The sequence below is a fragment of the Erpetoichthys calabaricus genome, chromosome 14, assembly GCF_900747795.2.
Source record: "Erpetoichthys calabaricus chromosome 14, fErpCal1.3, whole genome shotgun sequence".
In the NCBI taxonomy this organism is placed as follows: domain Eukaryota; kingdom Metazoa; phylum Chordata; class Cladistia; order Polypteriformes; family Polypteridae; genus Erpetoichthys; species Erpetoichthys calabaricus.
In genome coordinates, this window is record NC_041407.2 from 111,610,411 (window position 1) to 111,637,759 (window position 27,349).

At 46.3% G+C, this 27,349-nt stretch overlaps 1 protein-coding gene across 1 annotated transcript; it reads right to left on the minus strand.

The window, feature by feature from the left end:
• Positions 1-290: 290 nt before the first annotated feature.
• moto (minamoto) lies at positions 291-21,265 on the minus strand. The gene is made up of 8 exons (XM_028818488.2): positions 21,128-21,265; positions 18,814-18,921; positions 18,184-18,332; positions 4,583-4,687; positions 2,753-4,499; positions 1,354-1,488; positions 712-892; positions 291-511 (listed from the first exon to the last, which is right to left on the minus strand). The coding sequence occupies exons 1-8, from the start codon at positions 21,131-21,133 to the stop codon at positions 291-293; spliced, it is 2,652 nt and encodes an 883-aa protein (XP_028674321.2). The 5' UTR covers positions 21,134-21,265.
• Positions 21,266-27,349: the final 6,084 nt, after the last annotated feature.

The following is a 27,349-nucleotide window of genomic DNA, read 5'->3' on the forward strand; positions in this document are numbered from 1 at the left end:
CTCCGCACTCTCGATGTCACATTGTGCCCCACAGGCTCGCCGCCTCTTCCCTCGCCCAATATGGCAGGTTCAGGGCTTCTGGGAGGCCTTGTGGGAGCGGACAAAAAAAAAAAAAACGTACGGAATTCCAGAGTGAACCCGAGAACAACGCGGCCTCCTTAATACGGCTGCTGGTCACACGCCCTTGGCAGTGCCACCTGACACAACTTGTAAGACTGTCGAGGCCGTGAACGCAAACAGAAACGCTTACCAGTCTTACGCTGCGCTAAGGTCTGCCTAGCCTGTGCCAATCACACACTCGGACTGCCCTCATGCTGGGCGCTCTTATACTCGACACTTTCCTCCTTGAAGCCTCCCAAGTCCGCTAACACTCTGGGCGGGTCCTCCTGTCCCTCGCCGGCAGCCGCGGCCCCCTTCGGGAGGGTCATCTGCAGGGCACACCACAGCACGGTCCGAGCCTTCCTGGTCGCGACGCTCATCTCCTTCACGGCTGCAGCCAGGACCAGGATATCTGAGGAGAAGAAGATGGATGAGATACAAAGAGAGGAGGCCACAGCAGCGTTTGCGTTTACTTACGGGCTGTCGAGGCGACTCGTGGCTCCAACTGCCCGCTTACACAAACGTCTTACTACTTCTATTAGGGCTGCCTTTGAAGCAGCAGACGGCATTAAGGATTAATTCCACACTTCTGCATTTCAATATGTTCATTACCTCGATCTTCTTGATATCTCGATGCCGCTTGGCACTGACGACTGGAAATGTTGATTATTTCGTCTTTCCGCCGTGCTTGTGTGATGTAGATGGACTTCAAGTACTGATCAAGTGCCATGTAGATCTTCGAGTGAAGAGAAAAGCAGCGCAGATGCTCCATTTTCCCAAGCAAGTTTAAAATCTGATAAAAAAAGATAAAAGAAACCCGACATGTAACAAAGCCAGCGGCCAACTCTGACTGCGAGATGTGCGCCGATGCCAGGCTGCAGATACACGTGTGGCCCCTCGCAGCAGACAGACGGGCAGCACGTTCACAGTCCCACAGAAAGACAAAGTGCAACAATTAAGGGGCAGCGATTTGATGTGACGCTCTGTAAGCCAAGCTGACGTACCTTCTGACAATGACAGAAGGCCTGTTGTCACCAGGGTTGGGACCTTAGACCGACGTGAAACACGTCACACTTATGACGGAAGGCCTGTTGTCACCAGGGATGGGACCTCAGACAGACGTGAAACACGTCACACTTACGCCAGCACTTTCAGAACCTAACATCACTCCGTCAGAGTCACTTGAGCCAGTTTAGGTCTGGCTGGCATATCGGGACACCTTAGCTAGGACCTAAGCAAACAAGCCGCTCTTACCTTGGCATGGCCACGTAGCTGTTCAACAATGAGGTGGTCCACTCTGGAGGGGTTAGGGGGCAGTCTCGGGGTGGAGTTGCTGTTGCCACTTGCAATTCTCTTGCCAGGATGGATCTTGGCCAGAATAATCTCAGCCTGCAGAGAAGCACCCATTGATCAGTTACAGTTGGCACTGAGACAGCAGGAAAGAGAAGCCAAGGAGCGTCACAGTTCACAAATCAGACTGGCACAGTCTGCTCTGTCCAGCTGACCACAACTTGCCCACCACATGCTTAGAGAGAGGCTCAAAACTGAAAATGACTGCTAACAGGTACATGGATGTGGTGCAGGTAGGCCGATCACGGCAGCTGGCACAGGATGAACTGAAAAGAAAGTAACCCACAAGAAATCGGCACCCATCATCGCAGAGAAATCGGAGCGCCTGTCTAGCTCGGGGCATGGCGGCCCACTTTCACTTTTCGTATTTGTTTGTTCTTTTCCTTTCTTGGGACAATGTGGTACTCCCCAAATGCCAGGTGCTGCCATTTTCTTGCAATACTACAACCTGACCCATCCTACATTCAGCTGCACGACATACGATGTCGGTGGTCACTTTGAAGCCCAAGGCCCCTTCAAACTGGAGGGATGTGGGGTCAAAGGTCATTCAAACACTTTCAAATGAGCCCAGTGTGCTGCCCACTCGAGCCCCTGCCATCCCAGTACTGACCAGGAGGCTTCCTTTACTTTATGTACTCTCTCTTTAGCTGTTTAGTTCACTTCACTGGACTTATCCTGAGTCTGGCATCTTGTACGGGACCGGAGCCGCAGGTTTGACGGCCATGTCCTCACTCGGCAGAACCCTTCGTAACAACTGACCCCTTCCTGCTTTACTAAATTGTCCTGCTTGGGTGGCCATTCAAGTCCAAACGTGACCTGATCCCACTGCTACTAATGCCATCCATCCCTTACCAAAGCCGCTTCACCCAGGTGAGTGGCTGTGCCAGTCCAGGGTGCACTCACTTACACACACACACACACACACTGCCAGTTCTGAGCTGTTAGTTAACATACTGAAGAAGACAGACACAGGGAGAATGAGCAGCGCCCTCATGGGCAGCACGCTGACCAGGGTTCATACACAGGCTGTGGGGCTCATTACTGTGCCAACATGCCAGTCGCTGTACAGGGAGACTAAAAGGGGTTCCTGAATGTACAAACATGCCAAACACAAATGAGAAGACAATAGCTATGATGAGCAAGTTGGTAGAATGGACAGCCTGCACTACTGCAGGCCCCCCTCACACAGCCGCCACGTCAAACGCCATGAAGCTGCTAACAACGACCCATGAGGCCCACTGAGCAGCGACCGACACTCAAGATGGCCGATCGTTTTTGAAACGACCCGCCAGGTATTTATTACCTTCTTTCGTTCTTTCTCCAGCAGTCTCCATTGCTCGTAGCACTCCTCCAGTTGGGTGTGAAGCTCATTAGCAGGTCCGGCGCTCCGGCTCTTCAGCAGCCTGGGAATCTGAAGAGACGGAGGCAATGCCAGGGGTACATCGCCACAAAGTAAATCGGTAAAATACGGGTGTAAAGGGTGCAGTTCATCACTTGGCAGGAGTTCAAAGAGGTCCACGGGCAAACCCGAGGTGGCCGGCAGGCTGTTTGAGCTCCGAGCGTTCCCTGATGTGCCCGCATACCTGGGGCATAGTAGTTTTGCTTGAGCGGGCATGCCGCCTCCTCTTTTTGAGCCGTGGCACAGCTCCAGGTAGGGATGCTGCAGCAAGTCTCTAACCTTCTTACTGTTACTGGCGTTTTTCTTTTGACGGTTCTGCTTCTCGTTGATATCGCTGGGCCCAAAGTGCGGAGCGCAGAGAGCCTCACAGACGAGACTTTCGGGCTTGGACCTTTTATCGGCTGAAATCTCGTATTCGCTTCCTTCTGCCGCTTTGCTCTTTGCCTCCCCCACTTTCGGGGGGTTTTGGTGTGGGCTTTTATAAACAAATTCTGGACAGTAAAACCTGGAGCTGTCGTCTGAGCCGGACTCGGTGAAGTACAAGGAACTCCTGCCAGTCTGCTGAACGGGTGCTGCAAACTCTGGCACTGGGTGTGCCATCATCTTTGACATGCCGGGCGCCTGGCTGTGCCCCTCTGGGTGGCTGCCCTCAAACTGCTTCCCGGGAGTCTGATAAAGTGACGACTTGGGCACGTTTGACCAGGCGGTGGCATTCTGAAACAGGCTATCTGAATATACAGAGCACGAGGCGCTCGTCGGGGCTTTCAGGTGATCGGCGTGCTGGGCACCGAGTGCTGCTAATTGCTTCTTCCCGTAGTCGCCTACTAGGTGTGGTGCCTTGATCTGACAGTCAGGAATGTTTCTCACATTAAAATCCCCGCTTAGCATCATCTCCTTCTTGAACAGCTTCTTCTGAATGTCGGCAGCAGTTGCCCGGACGTATTTCAAGTTCTGCTGATCACTCAAGTGCTCTTCGTATTGTTTGCTCAGCTCCTGCTTCTCTTGAAACCCTTTGTTGGCGTCGAGCTGCATGTGCAGTGCCGGCGGCAGGTTACTTGTTATCGCTTTTCCTTCTTGCATGGGGAATTGCATGAAATTGTCATTCATTCTATTGTACTGATAAAAGTCTGGGTAGGGAGCACAATAGGCATTGTTAAGTTTGGGGGGCATGAAGCCACCTGAGATTGCCTCGGTGGAGTCAACAGGCTGTGCGTCGGCACAATCAAACAAGCCTTCCATCGCGTAGCTGGACATGCTGGGTCCCTGTAAGCCTCTCATTGCAGCAGGCAGCGGCTTGATCTGAGGTGGAGTGAAAACGCTGTCCGCATAGGAGGCATCCGCAGACTGAACGGCAGACATCTCCAGGTCCTTAAAAGGGTAGTAGCTGCTGTTCCCATTGGGGCAAAGCCAGTAATCGTTGACATCAAAGGCGCCAAACCTCTGGTAGAGCTCTTCTGCCTTCAGCTGGGCCGCTGCAGACTCGTCATTGAAGTACTGTCTCCGACTCCGGTTGTACGCATCCGGGCACACCGAGGGCTGCAGGTAGGAGCCGTGCAGAGAAGTTTTGTTGTGGTCGGAATGAAACATTTGCTGATAGACCTCTCTCTTTAGGTTTGAAGACCATATTGATTTTAAACTGGAGGCGGCAGTCCTGCAAACACAGAGCAAAAGACTTTAAAACAGTGTGCCGATAACGCCAAAGGGCTCACAAGGAAGCACAAGTGAAGACCTCACCCCTCAGGAAAAATGGACTCCGTTTTGTCAGGCTCTTCTAATATGTCCGACACCAAACCATAGAGATCAGCTTCACTGTCACCCTCGTTTCCCTCCACAAGACCCCTAAACACAAAGCATTACAAAAATGAAAGGGAACTTTCTGTTCTCAGTTTAAAATCGTCTTCTCCACAGCCAGCCGACACGCAATTGTGAGTCAAAGTCAAACGTGTCGTGTCTGCAAAAGACAGTGAAGAGTCCTGCTGCCATACACTGGTGTGGGAATCAAGCATTGCTGCTGCTCTCCTGGCTTCTTTTTATGCAGTTTTCCTCCATTACGTTTATTCAGATGGAGACACGGCACAGCACAATAACTGCTGGCTGCCCCGGCTCTAGCCAATCACTCCTCTCTTACACTCCTTAGGAGGGACCTGAGCCTCTGGAGTCGGGATCAGAGAAGGCAACACGGAGACCTCCAAGGCACCGATTACATGACCTAGGGTTGAGTTCACCACGTTCACCAAGTCACCTTGTGGAAGTAAGACTGGCACAAGGGAGAAGGGTCTAGCTTGCAATACCTAGGCCATAGATCAGGTAATGCCCACAACGGCCTATGACTGCGATGCCCTCCTACAACCCTAATCTTAACCACAGTGTAACGGCGCCCTAACATTAATCACAGTCTAACATGATGGGCGTTTCGTTATGCTGGGGCGTTACATGACTGACCTCATACAGTAATGGCCAAAATTATCAGCACCCCTGGAATTTTCCCAGAAAATGCACCGTTTCTCCCAGAAAATGATTGCAATTACAAATGTTTTGGTATCCACACATTTATTTCCTTTATGTGCATTGGAACAACACAAAAAAAACAGAAAAAAAGCCAAATCTGACATCATGTCACACAAAACTCCAAAACCGGGCTGGACAAAATTATTGGCACCCTCTACTTAATATTTGGTTGCACGCCCTTTGGAACAAATAACTGAAATCAAGCGCTTCCTATAACCATCAACAAGCTTGTTACACCTCTCAACGGGAATTTCCGACCACTCTTCTTTTGCAAACTGCTCAAGGTCTCTCAGATTTGAAAGGCGCCTTCTCCCAACAGCCATTTTGAGATCTCTCCATAAGTGTTCAGTCGGATTTAGATCCGGACTCATTGCTGGCCACTTCAGAACTCTCCAGAGCTTTGTCTTCAACCATTTCTGGGTGCTTTTAGAGGTATGTTTGGGGTGATTGTCCTGCTGGAACACCCATGACCTCTGACGCAGACCCAGCTTTCTGACACTGGGCCCTACATTGCACCCTAATATCTTTTGGTAGTCTTCAGATTTCATGATGCCTTGCACACAGTCAAGGCATCCAGTGCCAGAGGTAGCTAAACATCCCCAAAACATCTTAGAACCTCCACCATGTTTGACTGTAGGTATTGTGTTCTTTTCTTCATAGGCCTCATTCCGTTTTCTGTAAACAGTACAATGATGAGCTTTACCAAAAAGCTCTACCTTGGTCTCATCTGTCCACAAGACGTTCACCCAGAAGGATTTTGGCTTCCTCAAGTACATTTTGGCAAACTCCAGTCTGGCTTTTTTATGTTTCTGTGTCAGCAGTGGGGTCCTCCTGGCTCTCCTGCCATAGTGTTTCATTTTGTTCAGATGTCGACGGATAGTTCGAGCTGACACTGTTGCACCCCGAGTCTGCAGAAGAGCTTGAATATGTTTTGAAGTTGATTGGGGTTGTTTATCCACCATGCGGACTATCCTTCATTGCAGTCTTTTATCAATTTTTCTCTTCCGTCCACGTCCAGGGAGATTAGCTACAGTGTTAGCCAGGTGTTGTGAACTTCTTGATTATGTTGTGCACAGTGGACAAAGGAACATGAAGATCTCTGGAGATGGACTTGTAGCCTTCACGTTGTTGATATTTTTCCACAATTTTTGTTCTGAAGTCCTCAGACAATTCTCTGCTCTTCTTTCTGTTCTCCATGCTTAGTGTGGCACACTCAGACACACAACAGAAAGGTGGAGTCAACTTGTCTCCATTTTAACTGCCTTCAGGTGTGATTGCTGTAGTGCCAGCAGCTGTTTCTTGCCACAGGTGAGTTCAAACGAGCATCATATGCTTGAAATAAAACGATTTACCTACAATTTTGAAAGGGTGCCAATAATTTTGTCTGGCCCATTTTTGGAGTTCTGTGTGACATGATGTCAGATTTGGCTTTTTTTCTGTTTTTTTGCGTTGTTCCAATGCACATAAAGGAAATAAATGTGTGGATACCAAAACATTTGTAATTGCAATCATTTTCTGGGAGAAATGGTGCTTTTTCTGGGAAAATTCCAGTGGTGCTGATAATTTCGGCCATGACTGTAGCTATTGTGGTCTGCGATTACACTCTGTTGGCACCAGGCAGCACTACCTCACAAAGGGGGTCCTGAGAATCTGCAACTAACTTCACTGTCATGGAGCTGAAGGGGACACCTAGAGAGCTTCTGAAAAGTGCCTGGGTGACACAGCGGGACAACTATTAGCGAAACAAACGGGTGTGGCGGACTGAGTGGTCTCCTCTCTTTAGCTAAGCCTTGTGTTTGTTCTTCTGCCTTCCAGTTTGAGGATCCAGTTGTGCAAATGGCACTGAAACAGCTTACTGCTACCGCTCTCTAGTTACACACCTCTTTCTCCCATTTCATGGCTTACGTCTGCCCTACCTCCCTCAACAGCTCTCACAGCTTTACTCACAAACCCTTTCTTTCATCTTACAGCCCCATATTCTGCATGTGCCTGTGGACCTGGCCTTGCATTTCCGAAGACTTGCGGATTTTACTGTCTTGCTGGAAATGGGGGCCGCTGTCCTTGCTGCCAACACTCACATTGTTGTTTTCTATTTGCCAAACCTTTGGCTAGTGAAGTCTTGGAAATGACTGCTAGCCTTTGAATCCATGGATACCAGATAACCATGCTCACGCTCACATCCTCGAGCAGCAGGGTACTGAAGCCTTCTCTGCAATTCTCCCCAGGGACCTAAACCACAGACTCAGCTCTTGTCCCATCATCCTTGTACATGGCTGTGATTTAGGATGCCAAGACAGAGTCATTTAACCAGGACTAAAGCTTACACTTTTTAAGATTACCCCCTGTGCCAGTGCAGTTACCTTTTCTGGGTCTTTATTACCTCACCCAAATAAAGAAGACCCCTTACAGACTGCTTTCGACTTTGACATGAAGACATCAGAATTTCCAGCGCACTTCCTGGCCCATTTGCACCATTTCAACCAGTTACCCTAGTGTCACACAAACTGTGCCTGCATTAGGCACAAGCTGGGCACCAGAACACCAAGATGGAAGAGACCAGTAATTGTAAGTAGCTTGTTCTTAATGAAGCCTAATGCACAAATGGCACTGCTACTTTAGCTTGTCACACATGTAACACACCAAGTCAGGGTCCCGTTTCACATGTTATTAAACACAAATGAAGCCTGAACGGTCTCAGCCTGCCTGCATCATTGTTTCGTAGATCTAGGTTTAACTGGGAAACAAAAAGAAGAAAACTCTCCTTGTCCTGACAGAATACATTCATGGTGTATGTGGTGTGAATAAGGAGACGACAGCTCCCAGCTCGGCACTAACAACACCAAACAGTTTCATCTGAACTCTTCAGCTCAACTCCAGAAACTCAAGCAGCTTAATTCTACTTCAGCCTTCATGTCTCCTGCACTGTCAGCGGCCCCTTCTGTCTCTGGTGTCCCTCACACTGGCTACGCTGACTCTCTACATTCACTCCATTCATTACTTCATCGTTCTGCGCGTCTGCACACGTCAAAGGCCAGTGTCTCATTGTATCTTGTCATTTCCTGATGCTCACTGCTGTGTATTAAACAAACCACTTGGTGTCATATAACCTAACCATTAATGGACTGGTTTCTACTGTTTTCACAACATTGTTATATATCAGGGCAGAAAATCTCACTTAACACATCCATCCATTTTCCAACCCGCTGAATCCAAACACAGGGTCACGGGAGTCTGCTGGAGCCAATCCCAGCCAACACAGGGCACAAGGCAGGAACCAATCCCGGGCAGGGTGCCAACCCACCGCAGGACACACACAAACACACCCACACACCAAGCACACACTAGGACCAATTTAGAATCGCCAATCCACCTAACCTGCATGTCTGTGGGAGGAAACCCACGCAGACACGGGGAGAACATGCAAACTCCACGCAGGGAGGACCCGGGAAGCGAACCCGGGTCTCCTAACTGCGAGGCAGCAGCGCTACCACTGCGCCACAGTGCCACCCACTTAACATATCTCTCTATTATAATAAAAAAATCCTGGGACGAGACGAGACTTTTTCAGAGAGACACTTTCATGTCACGCGAGACGAGACTTTGTGCCAAGAGAATAAAAGACAAAGAGTAGACAACAAAGTAGAACGTTGTAAAGAATTCAAAAACATTGGTGTGATACATATGCAAAGCAGGTCAGAGATAATGGAAGTACGAAAATTCAAAAGTCTCAAAAAAAGGATAATAAAGATTGCATGAGCGCAAACAAACGGAAATGATTACACGGTGAAAACAGCGAAAAGAGATCGACTATATTGTTCAGATTTGAAGTTTACGATCTGCAAGTCTCCGTCTAATTCGTGTTGCCATCAGGGAAAAAAAAAAGTAGTATTTCTTCCCAATGAAGTGGCGTATCTGTGAGAAGTAAATGATTTGTTATTTGCTGAAAGTGAAATCCACAGATGTGAGCAGCAGAGACGTGAAGTGGCTGACGTGTAACGCAGGCCGGGGGGGTTGGCAAGCAGGGGGTGAAGCCCCCTAGTTTATCAATTAAAAAAAGGAAACAATATAAAACAATGCCACAGTCAGCCACCTGTACAGCACAAAGCAAACACTGCTGTGAACCTCGTCGCTCTACCAGTCCAGATCCACGCTGTGCCCCTATGAAGGGACCCATCATAAAACCTGAGAAAACCTGGCAGAATGTGGACAGATCTGGAACATTACTCTTAACGAAATCAAAAGGATAATCAAGAACAAGCCCTACAAAGTGATGTTATTATTTCGAGCACTAGAGTCTGCCTCCCTGAAACTGTGACACAATTAACAGGTAAGGAGGGCCGAATGGACGAAGTACCTTCAATTTGTATCTTTGTCTTCTAACTGGACGTACCCGTTTCAATGATTTACCTTCAAGTCAAGTTCATTCCAACTTTTCTTCTATCTCCTTTGATTAAGGTGCAGAGTAACCCTCTGAGAATGAAAAGCCCATGTCAAGGCACATGATCAGGTCTTAAGGTCAGTGGGAAGAACTTCATTTAGGAGGTGAATGATGGGCGAGCACTGAAAAGAGAAGCTGTTTCCTCTTCATGATGATGATGAGGGGTGGCTCACATTTATATGCATATTCCTGACGGATGGTAAAGAAAAATGTTTCATTTAAACCATTGGGGCTGGGTGGGAATACAAGGATTGGGGGGGGGGTGGGTATAAGAAACACAAAGACTACGTAAAGGGGGCTCTGTTAACACAACACTGAAGGCAGCAGAGCAAAAGATACTGAAAGTGACCGTAACTCAAAAGAAATGCAAAATAACAAGCTGCTGAAGTCACAAGTGTCATGTTAAAGCAGCGAGGAGACGCGCCAAATGGGTATCAAAAACTAACTACCCGAAATCTGCCACACTTCACCTGATCCACTGAAAGAAGTCAACAAATGGCAAATCTCTCTTGAGACGCCCTAACAGCAGCTTAATCCAAGGGGGCAGCCCTGCTGTTTCATGATTCCAGTGCCCGAGCTTCTAATCCTCGGCCCGTTTGTTGTCTACTTGACGTTTCTGGAGTTGTTCTCCCACATTCCCAGGCCCCTGCAGGTCAGCTCTCAATAAGCCCTGGGTGCATGTCAGTGGGTCCGTTTCACTGTTGAGCCCAGTGTTGCCTGGATAGCTCTACACAAACCGAAGTGGGATGAGGTAGCTTGAGAATGTTAGGTTAGGCTTCATGTTCCGTTTTTACACTCTGCTGACAAAGAATATTTCAGGGGAAGCAGGCACCTTTAACATAACAAATGCCGCTGCTCTGCTTCACGTTCACAATCCTTCTGCTAACACTCAGTTATGCTGTCTCTTACATTACTCCGCTTGGTTGAACTCAGGCCGTGGGGGTCAGCTGTGTCATCCTATTGTCTTCTTCCTTAATTAGAACATTGTTAATGCTCCATACTTTTATTGCTAAGAAACAAACACACGCAAAGATCTGATGTTGTTCTTTTTATTGTATAACCAGTAAGCCCGCGATTCTGTAAAGAATCGTAAATCTAAGAATGGCAATCAGTTTCTGTTTCCTCCGATCTCTGGAAGGATGAAATATCATGGAGCGTGGGTACGTCCGGGGAAATGTCATTTAATTAAATAAGCACATCTGTACTAAAGCGGTTTTGTTTTGTGGAGTCGTGATTCCTTTGCCTTTCGTGATGCCGATCGCTGGTAGAGTGGAGCAGAGCAAGTTTAGTTTATAGGCTGTGTTGTTCGTGTGCCATCCACTGAGTCTGGGAAGCCGCTGGGTTTGAGTTTGGGGCGGTGAGGGGCTGTGCGCATGCGCCACGGTGCGTCCGGAATGAAAAGCGATGGTGGGTGGGAGCGTCCTGGTAAAGTTTTTATTGAATTAAATGTAGACATTTGTACTAACATTAACCAATTTATTAAATCAAAAATGGAATTGTAATTGTAACATTATGTAAGTCGAAAATGTGTTTGAGTTGTTGCCCTTATAAGTAAAACCAATATCGGAGTGGAAAGGTTTACATGAAGTATTCTGGAAAGTAAACATTCCTAAACTTAATCAAATATCTCTTTATAAACAACATTTTGAGTAAAGATGGCTTGCTGTTTTTGAAGTAGTTGTCCCTGGTATGGAGTAGTTACAACCTTTACTTTAACGTCACACTAACGACGAACTCTTGAAAAGGCAACATAAAGTTGTCCATGTGCAAATACAGGCTCAGAAAGGTAAATGCCTACTCTGTCCATAGTTTGTCCTTGGGATTTGTTGATGGTCATGGCAAATGCAGCCTTAACGGGAAATTGCCGTCGTTTAAGTTTAAGGGGTAATTCCAGGTCAGAACTTGTAAGGTCAATTGTGGGAATCAAAGCAGTATTGGAAGTATGGGATCCAGTTAGTACCTGTGTCTCGATAACATGTTCTGTCATGGTGTTTACGACTAACCGTGTACCATTGCATAAACCTTGTTTAGTATTAAGGTTTCTTAATAGCGTGACTATTGTTCCCACTTTAAGGTTAAGATTGTGTTGTGGTAATCCGGCCGGGTTAATACTGTTTACATATTGTAATGGGAAATGAAGATGCTCAGTTTCATTGTCAGAATCAATACTGTCAGTACTTAGGAAGACGTGTGTTTCTCCAGGAAGTACTGCAATCACTTGGTTATTTATGTGGTCTAAGTCATTATTCTTTGGACATAATATAGCTCGGTGCGTCAAATGTGGTATCTGGTCTAATGATATGGATTCACCAAATACCTCCGTTACCAAGTCGTCGCAGAAAAAGGCGTGAGGAATTTGAATAATATCTGGATGAACCTGAGATACATTGGTAAGGTTTCCATTTCCTAGTTGCAACAACCAATTGGTATATGCTGGATCAGCACACCGCATGTTCTGTAGTAAGGTTAGTTTCTCAAAGTAATGCTTTTGTATTGGCTTCTTTTTCAAGCTCGTGTAGCATCTTTATAGAGTTTGCTAATGGGTGATTGTTTATGACTTCAGCCACGTTTCTCATTATGAGCTCTGTGCATTGCTAGTTTTCAGGAAGGTGCATTCGTTGATAAACTGCGTCATCTAAATCTAACACGTACATTTGGGCAAATTTGCGTTGTTGATTTGGCTGAGGGTGCACTGCTCCAATCCGATGCAATATTTGTCCACACACGCGAAAGCAGTATCGGCCATTCCCAGGTGGTGGCTTGATATGTTTGACTCTACAGGTTGTGTTGTTTGGGTGCCACCTACTGACTCTGGGAAGCCGCCGCATGTTGGGAAGCCACTGCGTTTGACTCTGGGGCGGGTGCCATGGCGCAGTACATTGTGTTGTTTGGGCACCACCTACTGACTCTGGGAAGCCGCCGCATTTTGGGAAGGCTTTTTTACAGGTGGTGTTGTTTGGGCGCTTACAGGATGTGTTGTTTGCGTGTTTTGGGAAGCCGCTGCATTTGACCCTACAGGTTGTATCGTTTGGGCGCGATCTACTGACTCTGGGAAGCCACCGCGTTTTGGGAAGCTGCTGTGTTTGACTCTGGGGCGGGCACCACGGCGCAGTACGCATGCGCCTCGGTGCGTCCGCCGTGCATAAATTAACTGTGGTTTAGTAAGATAGATATTAAACGTCCTTTACTGTTTTCGGCTTACTTCCTACCAGTTTGTACACCACAAATGTCTTTTCAAATCGCCACCTCACAAACACACAAGGACACCTTAGAATGCACATTGGACCAAAATGGGACATACTGAGCCTGCGAATGAACACAAGGCTGGTAATTGGATTTCCTTTCTGCTGAGAACATCACCTCAGTGCACTTTATAAGCTCGGGGCCACCAGCACATTCTCTACAACTGGCGTTATAATCAAGCCACTACGAGACGATGCCTCAAGAGAACTGAAATAAAAGTGATACGGTTAAGTACAGTAACAGGCTGCCACATGGTTCTTGACATTCTTAAACCCACTTCAGGGTTGCTGGGGTCACAAGCCTATCCCAGCAACACAGGACACAAGGCAGGAAGCAGCTTTGAAAGGTCCCCACTTCATTACAAACCCCACTCACTCACTCACTCACTCTCTCTCTCACGCACACACACACAAAGGTGTTGTCAATTCATTTGTACTTTGCACAGTACATTTTAAAACCTGATGAAGGCTATGCAGCCCAAACACTGGGACTCTTACCTGGAATAACCTTTAACGTTTGAGGAGGCCCACCGACGCTGACCCTCACTAACACCATTTTACAGTAAAACTAGTCTAGTTGACGATACTGCTCAGTTTTCCTGATCATTATTTCTACACTAACACTGGCTTTGCTGCCAAAGTCTCAGTTTATTACACAGAGGGTAACGCTGTGCTCATACATTTGAAAACTGAGGGTTTTGAGAAAAGCACCTTAGCCAGAACTACTTCTGCAAATTGAAAAAGACAAAAATATTAAAATCCTCACAAACATGTTTTGTTTTCTTTACATGTAACTTTACAATATTTAATATTCTTTTACAATTCCACAAAGCAATTGAGAATTGTTATTTTCTAACAAGGTAAATGATTTGGGCCTACACAGTCCAAAATGCAACAAGCATTACTGCCACCTCACAGCATGTGCACTCCAGCGTATTTATGTTCTGTAAAACATCCGTTTATCTGACCAGTTACCCAATTTCTTACATTCTTTTACTGAGAGAGACACTGGGCCTGCCCAGATGAAATGTCACCTTATACCTGTTGTGATGGATGGCCAGGGATCGTGCCTGGACCAAGAAAAGGGCAAGCCATTCTCGGGGACGTCAAAGGACAGCCACCCTGGGTGGCATCGGGGCCATGGGCATGGGGCTTTGAAGCCAAAGCCTGTTGGAGTCTGTGGCCACCACCAGGATGTGCCTGGGCAGTAGTGCTGGGCGGCATACCGGTTCATACTGAAAACTGTTTTTTATTTTTGTTATGATATGGATTTTTTTATACCGCAACACCGGTTTAAATTGCCTAAACAACGTTCAGAACGTGGCGCAGCGGGAAACTGTTTAAGGGGGGACCTTTTTCACTGCTATACCGCTAAACACGTGCAACGGAGTACATGCATTAGTGGAGGTACTGAGCGGTGAAAATGGACAGAGAACTGACACTCCGATACTGAAGCTGTAGCAGACGATAAAGTTGAACATGATGACACAGAAGAACTTCTGCTGGAAAAAAGGAGTCACGTTTCTTGTCTGGAGGTACTTTGGATTTAAAGGTCAGATGTGGACCATTATGTTCAAATGTGTGAATACTGTTTCTATACTACTGGATAATACTGCAAGCCAAGTTGTACTTGTTTCATTGATTTTTATCAATACTGTGTAATGTACCTGGGTACTGTGTAACAGTGTGACGACATGTCGACTTTATTCTCATAATTTGTTATTAAAGTAGAAAATCGTAAACTAAACTTCATCTTAAAATGAATATTTAATTTACTCGATCTTCTCAAACCCCATCATCAGTTATGTAGTACATTAAATGCTTTGTGTTAAGTGTTCCACGAGCCCAGTTGTTAATCGCTACACGCTTCTTAAACTGACGTCCTCTGCACTAAGAGGCTCACAGAACACATTCACTTCATGACATTCCTGCTCCATGAACATTTAGAATGCTACGATAAATACTTGATATCATTTTCATGATGAAATGCATTAAAGCATGTATTAATCAAGTGGGGGCACAGTGGCGTGGAGGTTGCACTGCTGCCTCACGGCAATGGGGTCCTGGGTGTTCCCCGCTTTGAATTTGCATGTTTTTCTGGTGGGTTTACTCGGCGTGCTTCAGTTTTCTTTCAAAGTCATGTAGGCAGTGGGGTTTTGTTCTGCTATATTAACCCTGCTAGTGTGTGTGTTGCTCGTATTCACCCTGCGATGTGCTGGTGCCACGTTCAGGATTTGCTCCTGCCTTGCAGACAATGCTTACTGGGATGAGCGCAACCCTGAATGGATGGCATAATTAAACATGTATAACAAAGATTTTTTTAAAGTTCTGAACACTCCGTGGTCTAAGTTTATAACTACGTTTAATTTCACAAAGACGTTTATCGTGTGGTGATTGGTTATGTGGAGAAAGAAAAAGTAAGGATAGGAACTGGGGGTTTGGTATGTCAGACAGAGACAGCATGCATGCAATAAAGAAAGTCCGCTCAGAAGAACATCCACTGAATTCTGTGTTTGTGTCTCCGACCACCAGATCACAAACCCCACACTTACACAAAATTTCAGTTAAACCTGTGCGATACCCATTCATACATCCAGTTATTTGGAGCCTCGTCACACCTGCCATAAAGTTCTCTACACTGAACGTAGACCTGGGGGACCCCTCACTGCGAGGGAGCAGCACCACCGTGCATGTTTAATACCTGCTTTAATGCATTTCATCCTGAAAATTTATCTTAGCATTCTACATTTTCAGAGAGCAGGAATATCATGAAGTGAATGGATTCTAAGCGGCAATCGCTGCTGGCGCCTCCTCTTAGTGCGGAGGAAGTCAACTTAAGAAACGCGTAGCGATTAACAACTGGCTCGGGGAACACTTAACACAAAGCGTTTAATGTGCTACATAACTTTGATTTTTAACTTGGGTTGGAGAAAATCTAGGAAATTAAACATTGATTTTAGGATGAAGTTTAGTTTATGACATTCTACTTTAATGACAAAATAAACTACAAGAATAAGGTGGAAATGTCGACTTTAATCTCGACATAAACAGCGAGAATAAAGTGGAAATGTCGAGAATAAAGTCAACATGCCAACTTTATTCTCGACATATAGTTTTTTTTCTTCTTCACCGTGGCCCTAATACGATTCCGTAGGGCTACACCACAAATAGAAGTGCAAGTTGCAGTTTTATTATTTATGTATATGGCTTAGCTTGAAGTAAGGTCCATATTAGTGCAGTCTGCCTTAATGATGGTTCATTTGGTAAAGACGTCATCACCAAGTTGCACTTGTTTTGTTTTATTTTATTTTTATTTGGTGAATACTGTGTAATGCACCTGGGCTTTGAAGTCTTGAAGTAATACTATTATTACTGGAAGTTGCACTATTATTTATTGTATTGTTATATTTACTAGTGTTCAGTGCAATACAACTTTTGACAAGCACCTCTGGATATTTGACTAAGTCTAAATGCCTCTATATGTTGTCAAAATTTTAGTTTAAGTTGTTTGCAAACTTTGTTCAATAAAAAGGATCTATATTTTGACTGCATCTGTCATGTAGTGTGAATCCTTCTCTTCATTAGTGCCACCCCATCACTTCATGCGGCCATGCAAACCTGCACTAATACTTGTGTGCACATTAAAATGTACGATTCTCATGACAGTGGCACAGGTCATTCTTAGCCAGTAATTGCAGTGGAAAATGTGGTTAACATCCACTCCATCCATCCATTTTCCAACCCACTGAATCCGAACACAGGGTCACGGGGGTCTGCTGGAGCCAATCTCAGCCAACACAGGGCACAAGGCAGGAACCAATCCCGGGCAGGGTGCCAACCCACCGCAGGACACACACAAACACACCCACACACCAAGCACACACTAGGGACAATTTAGAATCGCCAATCCACCTAACCTGCATGTCTTTGGACTGTGGGAGGAAACCGGAGCACCCGGAGTAACATCCACTCATGCATGGGAAAAAAATACCGTCCAATACCGTGAAACCGGGATCATTTTGAAAAATACCGTGATATAGAATTTTGGTCATACCGCCCAGCACTACTGGGCAGCTCCGGAGCCTTGGCATGCATCACTTCCACTGCCGGATGTTAATCAGGAAGCACTCCCGGGCGCAGCATAAAGGACGCTGCCACACTCCACTCAAGGAGCCGGAGTCGGGTGGAAGAGGATGGAGGTTGCAGGAGAGGAGTGGAGGCGGTGAAGAAAAGACAGAGACAAGAACTGAGCCACCATTGTGCTGGTTTGTGTATTGCGAGTGCTGTGTTGCAGAAAAGAGAAATAAACGTGTGTGTCGTGGACATCTGTCTGTGTCCGGGACATCTTGTACACGGTTTAGTATTATTATTTTAAATGGACTCACCAATGGAATGGCACATGAAGATTGGGAGCACACGCCAGTGCCACACAGATGCTACCCCAGTCAGTGACTGAAGTGGAGTTCAAGTGTTGTGAGGCAGCGATGGACTTGTTCTCCCCCCAGGGTTGGTCACCGCCGTGTTGCCAATTCTGTCAGAACAGGCTCTGGGCACCACTGACCCTCTAGTAGATTAAGGGGGTCAGGAGATGGATAGACGAGTGGATCATCATATGCTATAAACTCAAGAATGTCTAAATATAGACAAGCACTGTCCTCTTTTGTACCGAAATAATATAATAAACATATTTGCTATCAGGAGTGACACTTCTTACCAATTATGTATCTATTTTATATAAGTCTCCATTCAATTATTTTTGTTAATTGTGTTTATTTTTCTTTTCTTGCAACAATTGCTTTGACATCATGTAAAGCACTTTGAGCTACATCCATCCATCCATTTATTTTCCAGCCCGCTGAATCTGAACACAAGGGTCACGGAGGTCTGCTGGAGCCAATCCCCGCCAACAAAGGGCACACAAGGCAGGAACCGATCCTGGGCAGGGTGCCATCTCACCGCAGGAGCTACATCCTGTGTATGAAAACGTGTTATAAAAATACATTTTACTACAAACTTAGTAGGTCAGTCCTGCGACTCACCTAGACATCCCAGTCCCTGTACGGAGAATCGCTTGTGAAGTGTCTTAACTGTTTGTATCATTATCACGTGCACATACAATCAGTACAACTGCATTGACTACAGAATACCTGTCCTTCACAGTGCTTTGTAAACACGCATATTCGGGAGATTCTTCTTCATGTGTTGACCAAGAAGTACAAGCGCCTGAGAAATGATCTGAAGCAAAGGTAGATGTGTAGATCTGGCATGGCTCTGTGTTATCTCCTGCTTGCTTTACCTGGAAAGAAAAGCTTCACAGATTCACCCAACAGTGAAAAGAGTCTGCTTGAGTGGAGCAAAGTCAAACATGGCTGCACTGGCTAATACAGTAGTTAATTTACAACACATCTACAAATAAGAAAGGAAGGGGAGCAAATAAAATGATGACATACACAAAATCTAATGAAGAATGTATTACTTTGCAAGGCCTTCTGAGTAATTTTAGGAATAGTGGAGTAAAACGGCCAGCATCCCTATCAATCCCTAACACCCATAATAAAATCCTGTCGCCCTTGTGCACTGCACCACAGTTTGTCCACATTGAAGTCTAAAGTGTTGGTAGTTAAAATCTTTACACCCCCATGTTTCCCTCACTCATTTCTTCCTGTTGTGCTTACCACCTTTGTACTTGCACAGTCTTAATTAAACTTGAATTATGGCAGCAGTGTGTCTGAAAACTAAAATATCACAAAGTATACGCTTCAATGAAATGCTCTTACCTGCTTATAATTTGAGAAGTACAAGTCTGAATTTGAGACCCCATTATTAAACATATCAAAAGACATCCCTCCGATGTTTACACCAGCATAGTAACCGTCTGGGCCAGCCTGATAAAAGAAAAAAAAAAAAAAAATGTATTTAAGACCCTCCGACGTTCCAGATAGCAGGACACGTCAAACTGATGAAGCAGGTGCTGTGATAAAAATAAGACACATTTCAATTAGAATTCTACAAATTGATAAATTAAGATATATAATTGCAGAGAGTACAGTGGACATTTTAGAACAAAACAGATAGATACAATTAAAAATATAATAGAATTTTCTCTAAACAAAAAATATTTTTTCCAGCCACTGCACCAATTTATTCTGACAAATTACAAAGGGAAGTTTTATTTGCTTCATTTATTTTCCCAGAATGGTTATTCCAGTTCACGGCCTCGGGTGGTCAGGGCTGATATCGTCTGCAGCAGATGTAAAGCGGAATCCAACCCTGTAAATGATGCCAGTTCAGGGCCAGGGCGCACTTACACTTGCATAACCACACAAATTCATTTACACCAAGTCTGTTTGAATTAATAAATCAAACTACATTGCACGCCTTTAAGAAACGAGCACACCCCGAGAAAAGCCAAGCAGACATGAGCAGAATGTGTAAAGTCCACACTGACACTATCCAGACCAGCAACTGAAACCCCACCCCTTTCATTTTTAATCTTCTTAAAATGATCAAAATGAAAACAAAACGCTTATAAAATATTGAACTCACTCCAAATGTACATCATTTATCTGTTCAAAAACACATTCATATTAAAAGAAAAAATGTTAGTCATATTTTTTTTGTTCATATAAACAAATATTGTATATCACATTAATTAAGATTCAAGTAAAGCAATTACGAACTCCACCACGCTTGTCAATACACAACTTTTCTCATTAGGTCACTAATCCAAGTTAATTTTATTAGCATTCTTATATATCTTTCTCTGCGTCTTGAACCTAAACTTGCTGCCCCTCATCAAAGCAGTCCATCGGCTGTCAATCAAGACAGTACAGTGCCCGTACTGCAGCTGCTCTTATAGGATTACCAGTAGAAAAAGGAAAAAATGTCAATGACCTCTTTCGACTTTTCACAAGTGTGCTGGCTTCCTCCACAGCACCAGACAGTGGCACTGAACTTCAATTTGTCGAGGCAGGAAAGGGAACCCGTTAAAAAGACATGGAAAAAGACGATCTGACGTGGTGCAACGCTGTGTCAAGGCTGTGCGTAAAAGTGAAGATTCACTAAAAATAAGCCGCATCACATCGTACAAGTAACTGCTCAAATGGCTGCCCAAGGAGAATGCCAAGAATGCCAATGGCAGACAACTGTACGAATGACACGGGCAGATACGGAGAAAGGCTTTTGCAAACATTTTCTCACAGAAAATAAAACCTTTAAAATTAAAGAAAAATTAAGAAACATGAGAATAAAGAGAATGTTTATGAATGTGCAACACAAACAAAGTAACATCCATCTGTTTATCTATCTCTGTGTTTCGTCTTCGGAGTGGTGGAGAACGCCTCACTTAATTCGGACTGGCGGCGGCTTCAGCAGAACATCCAGATTTATTCTGAGCCGCTGGCCCTTCAAACGCTTCGAGCTCACCTCAAGACGTGTGCTTTTCTTGCGACAGCGGCGCTCACTCAAGGCCCTCGCTTCCGATCAAAGAAGACTCGACAGAACCAGTGGGTTTTGTAACAGACAGATGTGGCAAACCGCAGCGGGCACCCATGTTGCAGGTGCCTGCCCCGGCCCTTCTGCCGGATGGTAGTGCCCAGTCCTAACGGGCGAACGAGGAATGCGCGCCTTTCAGGTTTTTCGGTTCTAAGACACCACTTCGTACACCACTGACCAGGTCCATCATCACTCACGCCGCATTTATTTTGCCGTTCCAGCCCCCAGAACGGCTGGTGTTTGTTCATGTATGGCCAAAAGCTAATCCGCCCAGACTACCACGACGCAAAACCGACCAAGATGGTCCCTTAACACGGGATACACAATTCTCCGCGAAATCGGGACGTAAAAGTCGCTCATCGTTTCTTACCCGAGTCCTTCGTTGCCCCGACTGTCTTTAACTCTGAGGGACATAACTGTTAACACCCGGAACAAACACAACTTTGAGTGCGAGAGGGCCCGTAACTCCCATGGATAATCAGAATGATCGTGGCCAACAGCGTCTACACGTCACCTTCGAATTCCCATGTTCCATGGGCAGCAACAAGAAAAAAAAACGAACGGAACTCGTAGCACAGCGATAACCGCAACACCTACCTCCATGGTACCGACTGCCGACAGCGCTTTTCCTGGGTCAGCGAAACCAGCGTGCCATCCTCTCTGTAAACAGGCAGGAGGCGACGGCGGTCAGCTCGATTCGTGCCCTCGCCGCTTACTGCCCCGCTCAAGCCCGCCCCCCACCTCGTGATTGGTCCACGCCAAGAAAAGGCGGGGGGGTGGGGTGGGGGAGTGAGGCGGGAGCAAGCGGCGCCCTCCTGGCGGCCATATCGCGCGCGGGCCGCAGCTTCGCGCCTGGTGACGCGAGGAGGAGTTTGGGCGGCTGGTGCGCACTTTTCACTCCGCGATGTCTAAGCCAGAAGGCGGCTTATAGCGGGACGAAGTGACAGGATGCCCCTCCGGCGCGCGACTACCGCAGCACCACGACGCAGGCGCTCACCCCGACAAGCTGCCATCGAAGCTTAGACGGACGGCAGGCGCAATGCCAACGATGGCGACGTGCTAAGCTACAGCTTCTCCGTACCGCGTGGCCCAGGCCATCTTGCCGAAGTGTCTTTATGGACAAAGATGGCCGCTTGCGTGGCCTTTAACCAAGGATCAGATGGCCACAGTGTTACGTCTGATTTCTAAGTGCATATAAGGGAAGCTGAATAAGCGGGGCAGTGACTTCAAGTGAGCAAACCATTTGGAAGGGACTTGTAGAAAGGCCCCCTCTTGGTGAATGTGGGTGGGCACCACGTTAGCCTGCCCAACGGTGATCTGAAGACTGGAGACCAGCCGATGTCTGCCACATCGCTTGACCTGATCGGTGAGTTGCATGTATCTCCCAGTATAGCATTACATTATACAGACAGCAGACACAGGACATATTCACACTTTGTTGTGTTGTGGATTTATTTTCAAATGTTCTCCACAATCTACACTTAATAACTCATAATGACAAAGTCAAAACTTGCAAATTTATTAAAAATTCAAACTGAAATCTCTCCATCGTAAAAGTATTCAGCAGTTTGTAGAAGCCCCTTTTGTAGTCTTCTTGGTCAGTCCCTACAAGCTTTGCACCCCTGGATTCGGGCACTTTCCCTCGCCGATCTCTCCAGTTCAGTTCAACTGCAGGGGAAGCGTCTGTCTGCCCAGACATTCGGTGGGGTTTAAGCCTGGGCTTTGGCCGGGTCATTCAGGGACACTCGGAGTCTTGTCCCAAAGCCACTCCAGCGTTAACTTGGCTCTAGGTTTGGGTCCTGGTTGTGATGGACGGTGAGCCGCCGCTCCACCCTGAGGTGACATGCTCTCTCAGACAGGTTTTCTTCAAGGACCTCTCAGTATTTGGCCACATTTATCTTTTGCTCAGTTCTGACCCTGTCCCTGCACCCCCCCTAGCACGATGCTGCCACCACCCTGCTTCACCATGGGGATGGGATTAGGCAGGTGATGAGAAGTGTTTGGTCTTGGCCGGACATAGTGTTTGGAGTTCAGCCCAAAGAGTTCAACTTTTGTCTTCTAGACAAGAGAATCTACAGTATGTCCTCAAGCTTTCAGAGCCCAAGTTGGCTCTCGTATGCGTTTTACTCAAGAGTGGCTTCGGCCTGGCCACTCCACCATTGATACCTGATGGACAGAGCGCTGATGAGATAACAGTAGCTGTCCTTCCGACAGGCTGTCCCGTCACAGCAGAGACCATTGTGGCTTTGGTCACCTCATTGGCCAAGGCCCTTCTTGCCTGGTTACTCAGTTTGGCCTGATGGTAGTTAACTCTAAGAAGTAGAGGGCTACTGGACTTTTGGGAACACTCAACTCAGTTTGGCTGTGAAGGTCTTCAGAGAGTTCTTTGGACTTCATGGCTTGGCTTTTGTCCTGACATACAGTTCAAGAACTCTAGGACCTTTTATATATATATATATATATTTGCAGCTGGAGATCCACAAAGGGAGAAAAATGAATCACGTATCATAAAGTAGTTTTTATTCCTGAGCTTTCAACCCCTGCCAGGGGTCTTCATCAGAGGATAATGAAGACCCCTGGCAGGGGTTGAAAGCTCAGGAATAAAAACTACTTTATGATACGTGATTCATTTTTCTCCCTTTGTGGATCTCCAGCTGCAAATATGCAAACTGTATCACAGACCTTCTCTTCCATATATATATACAGTATATATAAACTGGTCAAAAAAATCAAAGGAACACTTTTGAATCCGAGTATAGCATCAAGTCAATGAAACTTCTGGGCTATTGATCTGCTCATTTAAATAGCAGAGGGGCTTGTTCATCAGTTTCAGCTGCTTTGGTGCACTAGAGGGGGGGGGGGGGTGGGGCAACAATGATAAGACCCCCAAAACAGGAATGAACAGTTTTAACAGGTGGAGGGAGGCCACTGACATTTTTCCCCCCTTATCTGTTTTGTCACTCGTTTTGCATTTGGCTGTGGTCAGTGTCACTACTGGTAGCATGAGGCAGGCGATACCTGGACCCTACAGAGCTGGCACAGCTAGTCCAAGTTCTCCATCAATACCATGTGCCATTGCCAGAAGGTTTGCTGTGTCTCCCAGCACAGTCTCAAGGGCATGGAGGAGATTCCAGGGGACAGACAGGCAGTTCCTCTAGGAGAGCTGGACAGGGCCCCTCGTAGAAGGTCTTTAACCCATCAGCAGGACCCACTGCCATCTGCTCCTTTGGGCAAGGAGGAACAGGATGAGCACTGGCAGAGCTTACAAAATGACCTCCGGCAGGCCACTGGTGTGAATGTCTCTGACATCTCAAACAATCAGAAACAGACCTCATGAGGGTGGTCTGAGGGGCCGATGTCCTCTAGTGGGCACTGTAGAGCTCAATTGGCATTTGCCATAGAATACCAGAATTGGCACACAGTGCTTTTCACAGATGAGAGCAGGTTCACTGAACATGTGTGACAGTCATGAAAGGGTCTGGAGAAGCCGTGGAGAGTGTTATGCTGCCTGTAACATCGTTCAGCATGACCGGTTTGGTGGGGGGTCAGTGATGGTATATCTGGGGAGGCATATCCATGGGGGGGACACACAGACCTCTACAGGCAAGACAACGGTGGGCACCTTGACTGCCATTGGGTAATGGGAGGAAATCCTTGGACCCACTGACAGACCTTATGCTGGTTCCTCCTGGTGCCCGACAATGCCTAGCCTCATGTAACAAGAGGATGAAGGACTTGACACCACTGACTGGTCCTCCACCCACACTCACTTGCCTGACACCTCTGGGTGGGACATTATGTTTTGGTCCATCCGACGCCTCAGCCTGTCTAGGAGCTCAGTGATGCCCTGGTCCAGATCTGGGAGGAGATCCCCCAGGACACCATCTGTCATCTCATCTGGAGGAAGCCGGGTAGGGGACATACAAACTACTGAGTATGATTTGGAGTTGCTGCAATGACATTTCAGCCAAATGGACTTGCCTGCTGCCACCTCATTTTTTCCCTTTGTCTTTGAATTCAGGTCTCTCTCTGTTGGTTGATCCATCCTTTTGTTCCTCACGTCACCATATCAGTTCAGATTAGCAGAGATGGCCAGCAGGATTTTTTTTTCCCTCATTGAGATCTGATGTGTTTTCAAAGTGTTCCTTTCATTTTTTGGAGCACTTTATAAATATATACAGTAGGTATGTGTGTGCCCTTCTAAACAATGTCCATTCGATTCACTTGGCCACAGGTGGACTCCAAACAAGTTCTACACACATGTCCAGAATGAGGCACATGTGCACAACATGTGGAGTGTCTCAGCAAAGGGTCTGAATACTTCCAGAAATTAAAGGTTTCATTGTCCTCCTGTGGGGGTCTGGGTGAGGTTGCTGGTGGATGGACTGGCATCCCACCCACAGCTGCAACCTCGGGTACTGTAAGAGGTCCTGACAGTGGTGTACCAATAGGCAGTGCTCCTGGTCAGATGCACCAGGTCCAATGGTGACTGCATTGTTGTGGTTTCATATTATTATTTATTATTAATATTAATGTGTTTGCTTACCTGACATTAGAATGAAGAGGTAATGGTGTTTCCCTCAACTCCATAAAGTTGAATTATGACTTTTGGCCTTTTGGATGTAGCAGATGGGCTTGACACATCTCATTGCTGGTAGTCAATCTTTAATTAGGTGTATTTTAATTTCGCATTTCAAATTCTAGGCTCGCCACTGGTTCCTGAACTTGGTTATCAAAGGCTGATAGATGAATGAGTGTGGCCCTGCCCTGAGGTTCAACCAGTGCTTGTTGGATCAATGGAGCAGCAACAGCGAAAAAAAAGCTGCAAATTATATTTAACTGCTTAAGCACAGGGTGAGCCGCCGGCAGGACACCACCATCTGTCTAAGTCGTTTGTGTGTGATGCAATAAACCTACACGTCAATCAAAAGCAATACCCATATTTTTAGATTCACAAAGGGGTCTTCTTTGAAATAAATGATATGATTCCACATTGTCTGCTCTCTTTCATCATTCATGTTTGTGACTTGCACACGTACCTGTATACCCCTAAGCCGAGCAGCATGTCACAGCTGAGCTGATCTGCTCTTATCAAACATCCCTCCTACATCGAGCCGCCTACAGGGATAGCTGAGGGTCCGATTATTGTAATGAGGTGTAGCTGTCTCTGATTGGTCATTAGTACTACATGTCACAGCTGTGCGCAGACAGCAACAAATATATTGTACGTGTAACAGTGCGCCTTTAAACATCACCGTCCACGCAAAGCTCGAGTCAGATTTTGATTTTATTGAGAATGACATGTTTGATGAAGGCCTCGAGGCTGTGCTTGATTTGTAAGTGCTGCTTCGTACAACTTTGAGGGGTCATGGAGTGCAGCTTGACAGCTACACGTTACTCCATAGACAGAGGCTGTCAGTTTACTCTTTCAGTTTCAGCTCGGAGTACAGGCAGGGTACCGGTGAGCCACTGTTATGTGGTACTTGTGCCTCTTGAAGTTTCATGTGCATCTCCTCTCCGATTGAGTCGCATCTGTGACTCAGAAGTGGAAGAGAAGCCCTGGTTTAGGTGTCCGCGTCCGAGGGACTTGCCCTGTGCTACGGCTGCCCGTTTCCTGCTCTGTGCACAGGGCTATGAGCAAAGACCTTGTCTCCACCCCATGAACCAGCAGAAGCTGGTATGAACGTCTGTGTATGTACTTTGCTTATTCCAGACCTGAAACTGAAGAAAAAAGCAACAACAATAAGACAAATCCATACACATATTTATTTGGCCGACAGCGACTTACAGTGTTTCTGATCCAATTGGTTCCATTTCTTTTTGGGCTTTCCAGTTGGAGCGCAGGCAGGTCAAGTGACGTCCTCAGGGTCACACAGTGGCAGGATTTGAACCCATAACCCCAGGGTGTGAAGTCCAAAGCCTTAACCTCTGAGCCACACTGCCATAAAGTGACTGCTGTTGGGCAACTGACAAAAGAAGCCGGGAGAAGATGGCTGAACTGCAGCACCAAAACCCAATCAAGCACCAGCTTCCTCCGCTTAACCAGTTTGTTTTAAGGACTGGAATGAACAATCACTTTGAGAGTAAAGCTTTTAAAGAGTACATGGTTATAGGAGCTACTCACAGGCTGTTTACTTGTTACTTTAGAGTGACATCAAGCGTTTTTGTATTTGTGTACATGCAGGGTGGGCTAAAATGATGTCAACATTTGAATGGCGGAAACAATTCACTCACAAAACTACTTCATATGTGCAAGAGGATTGACAGGAATGTCTCAACCTGTCTGCCATCCTGTTCAGCACACACGGCGCCATTTAAAGGGCGGACACCCATTTCACAAGGACTAGACGATACCACAGTCCGTATTCTGTCCTTCAGCTCATTGAACCTTCCTGCTGTACGCGAGCTCCTTCACCGTATGCCGTGGCCAGAAGTCACAGGCTGTCAAATCGGGGGCAATGCCCACCACCACCTGGAAAGAATCCATCCATCCATTTTCTAACCCGCTGAATCCGAACACAGGGTCACGGGGGTCTGCTGGAGCCAATCCCAGCCAACACAGGGCACAAGGCAGGAAACAATCCTGGGCAGGGTGCCAACCCACTGGAAAGAATCCATCAGCGTTAACATCATTGTGACTCACCCTGTACACACATCTACTCTCTCTCTCTCTAGATTTAAAATCCTAAGCCTAAAAGTGCAACAATTTTATGTGACAGTTTTATGTCACGCTTTAAAATCAGGCTTATTTTAAAACCTACATCTATATGTTTGGTATCACTCGTTTCAGAATTTATCAAACTTTAATGAAATGTTGTT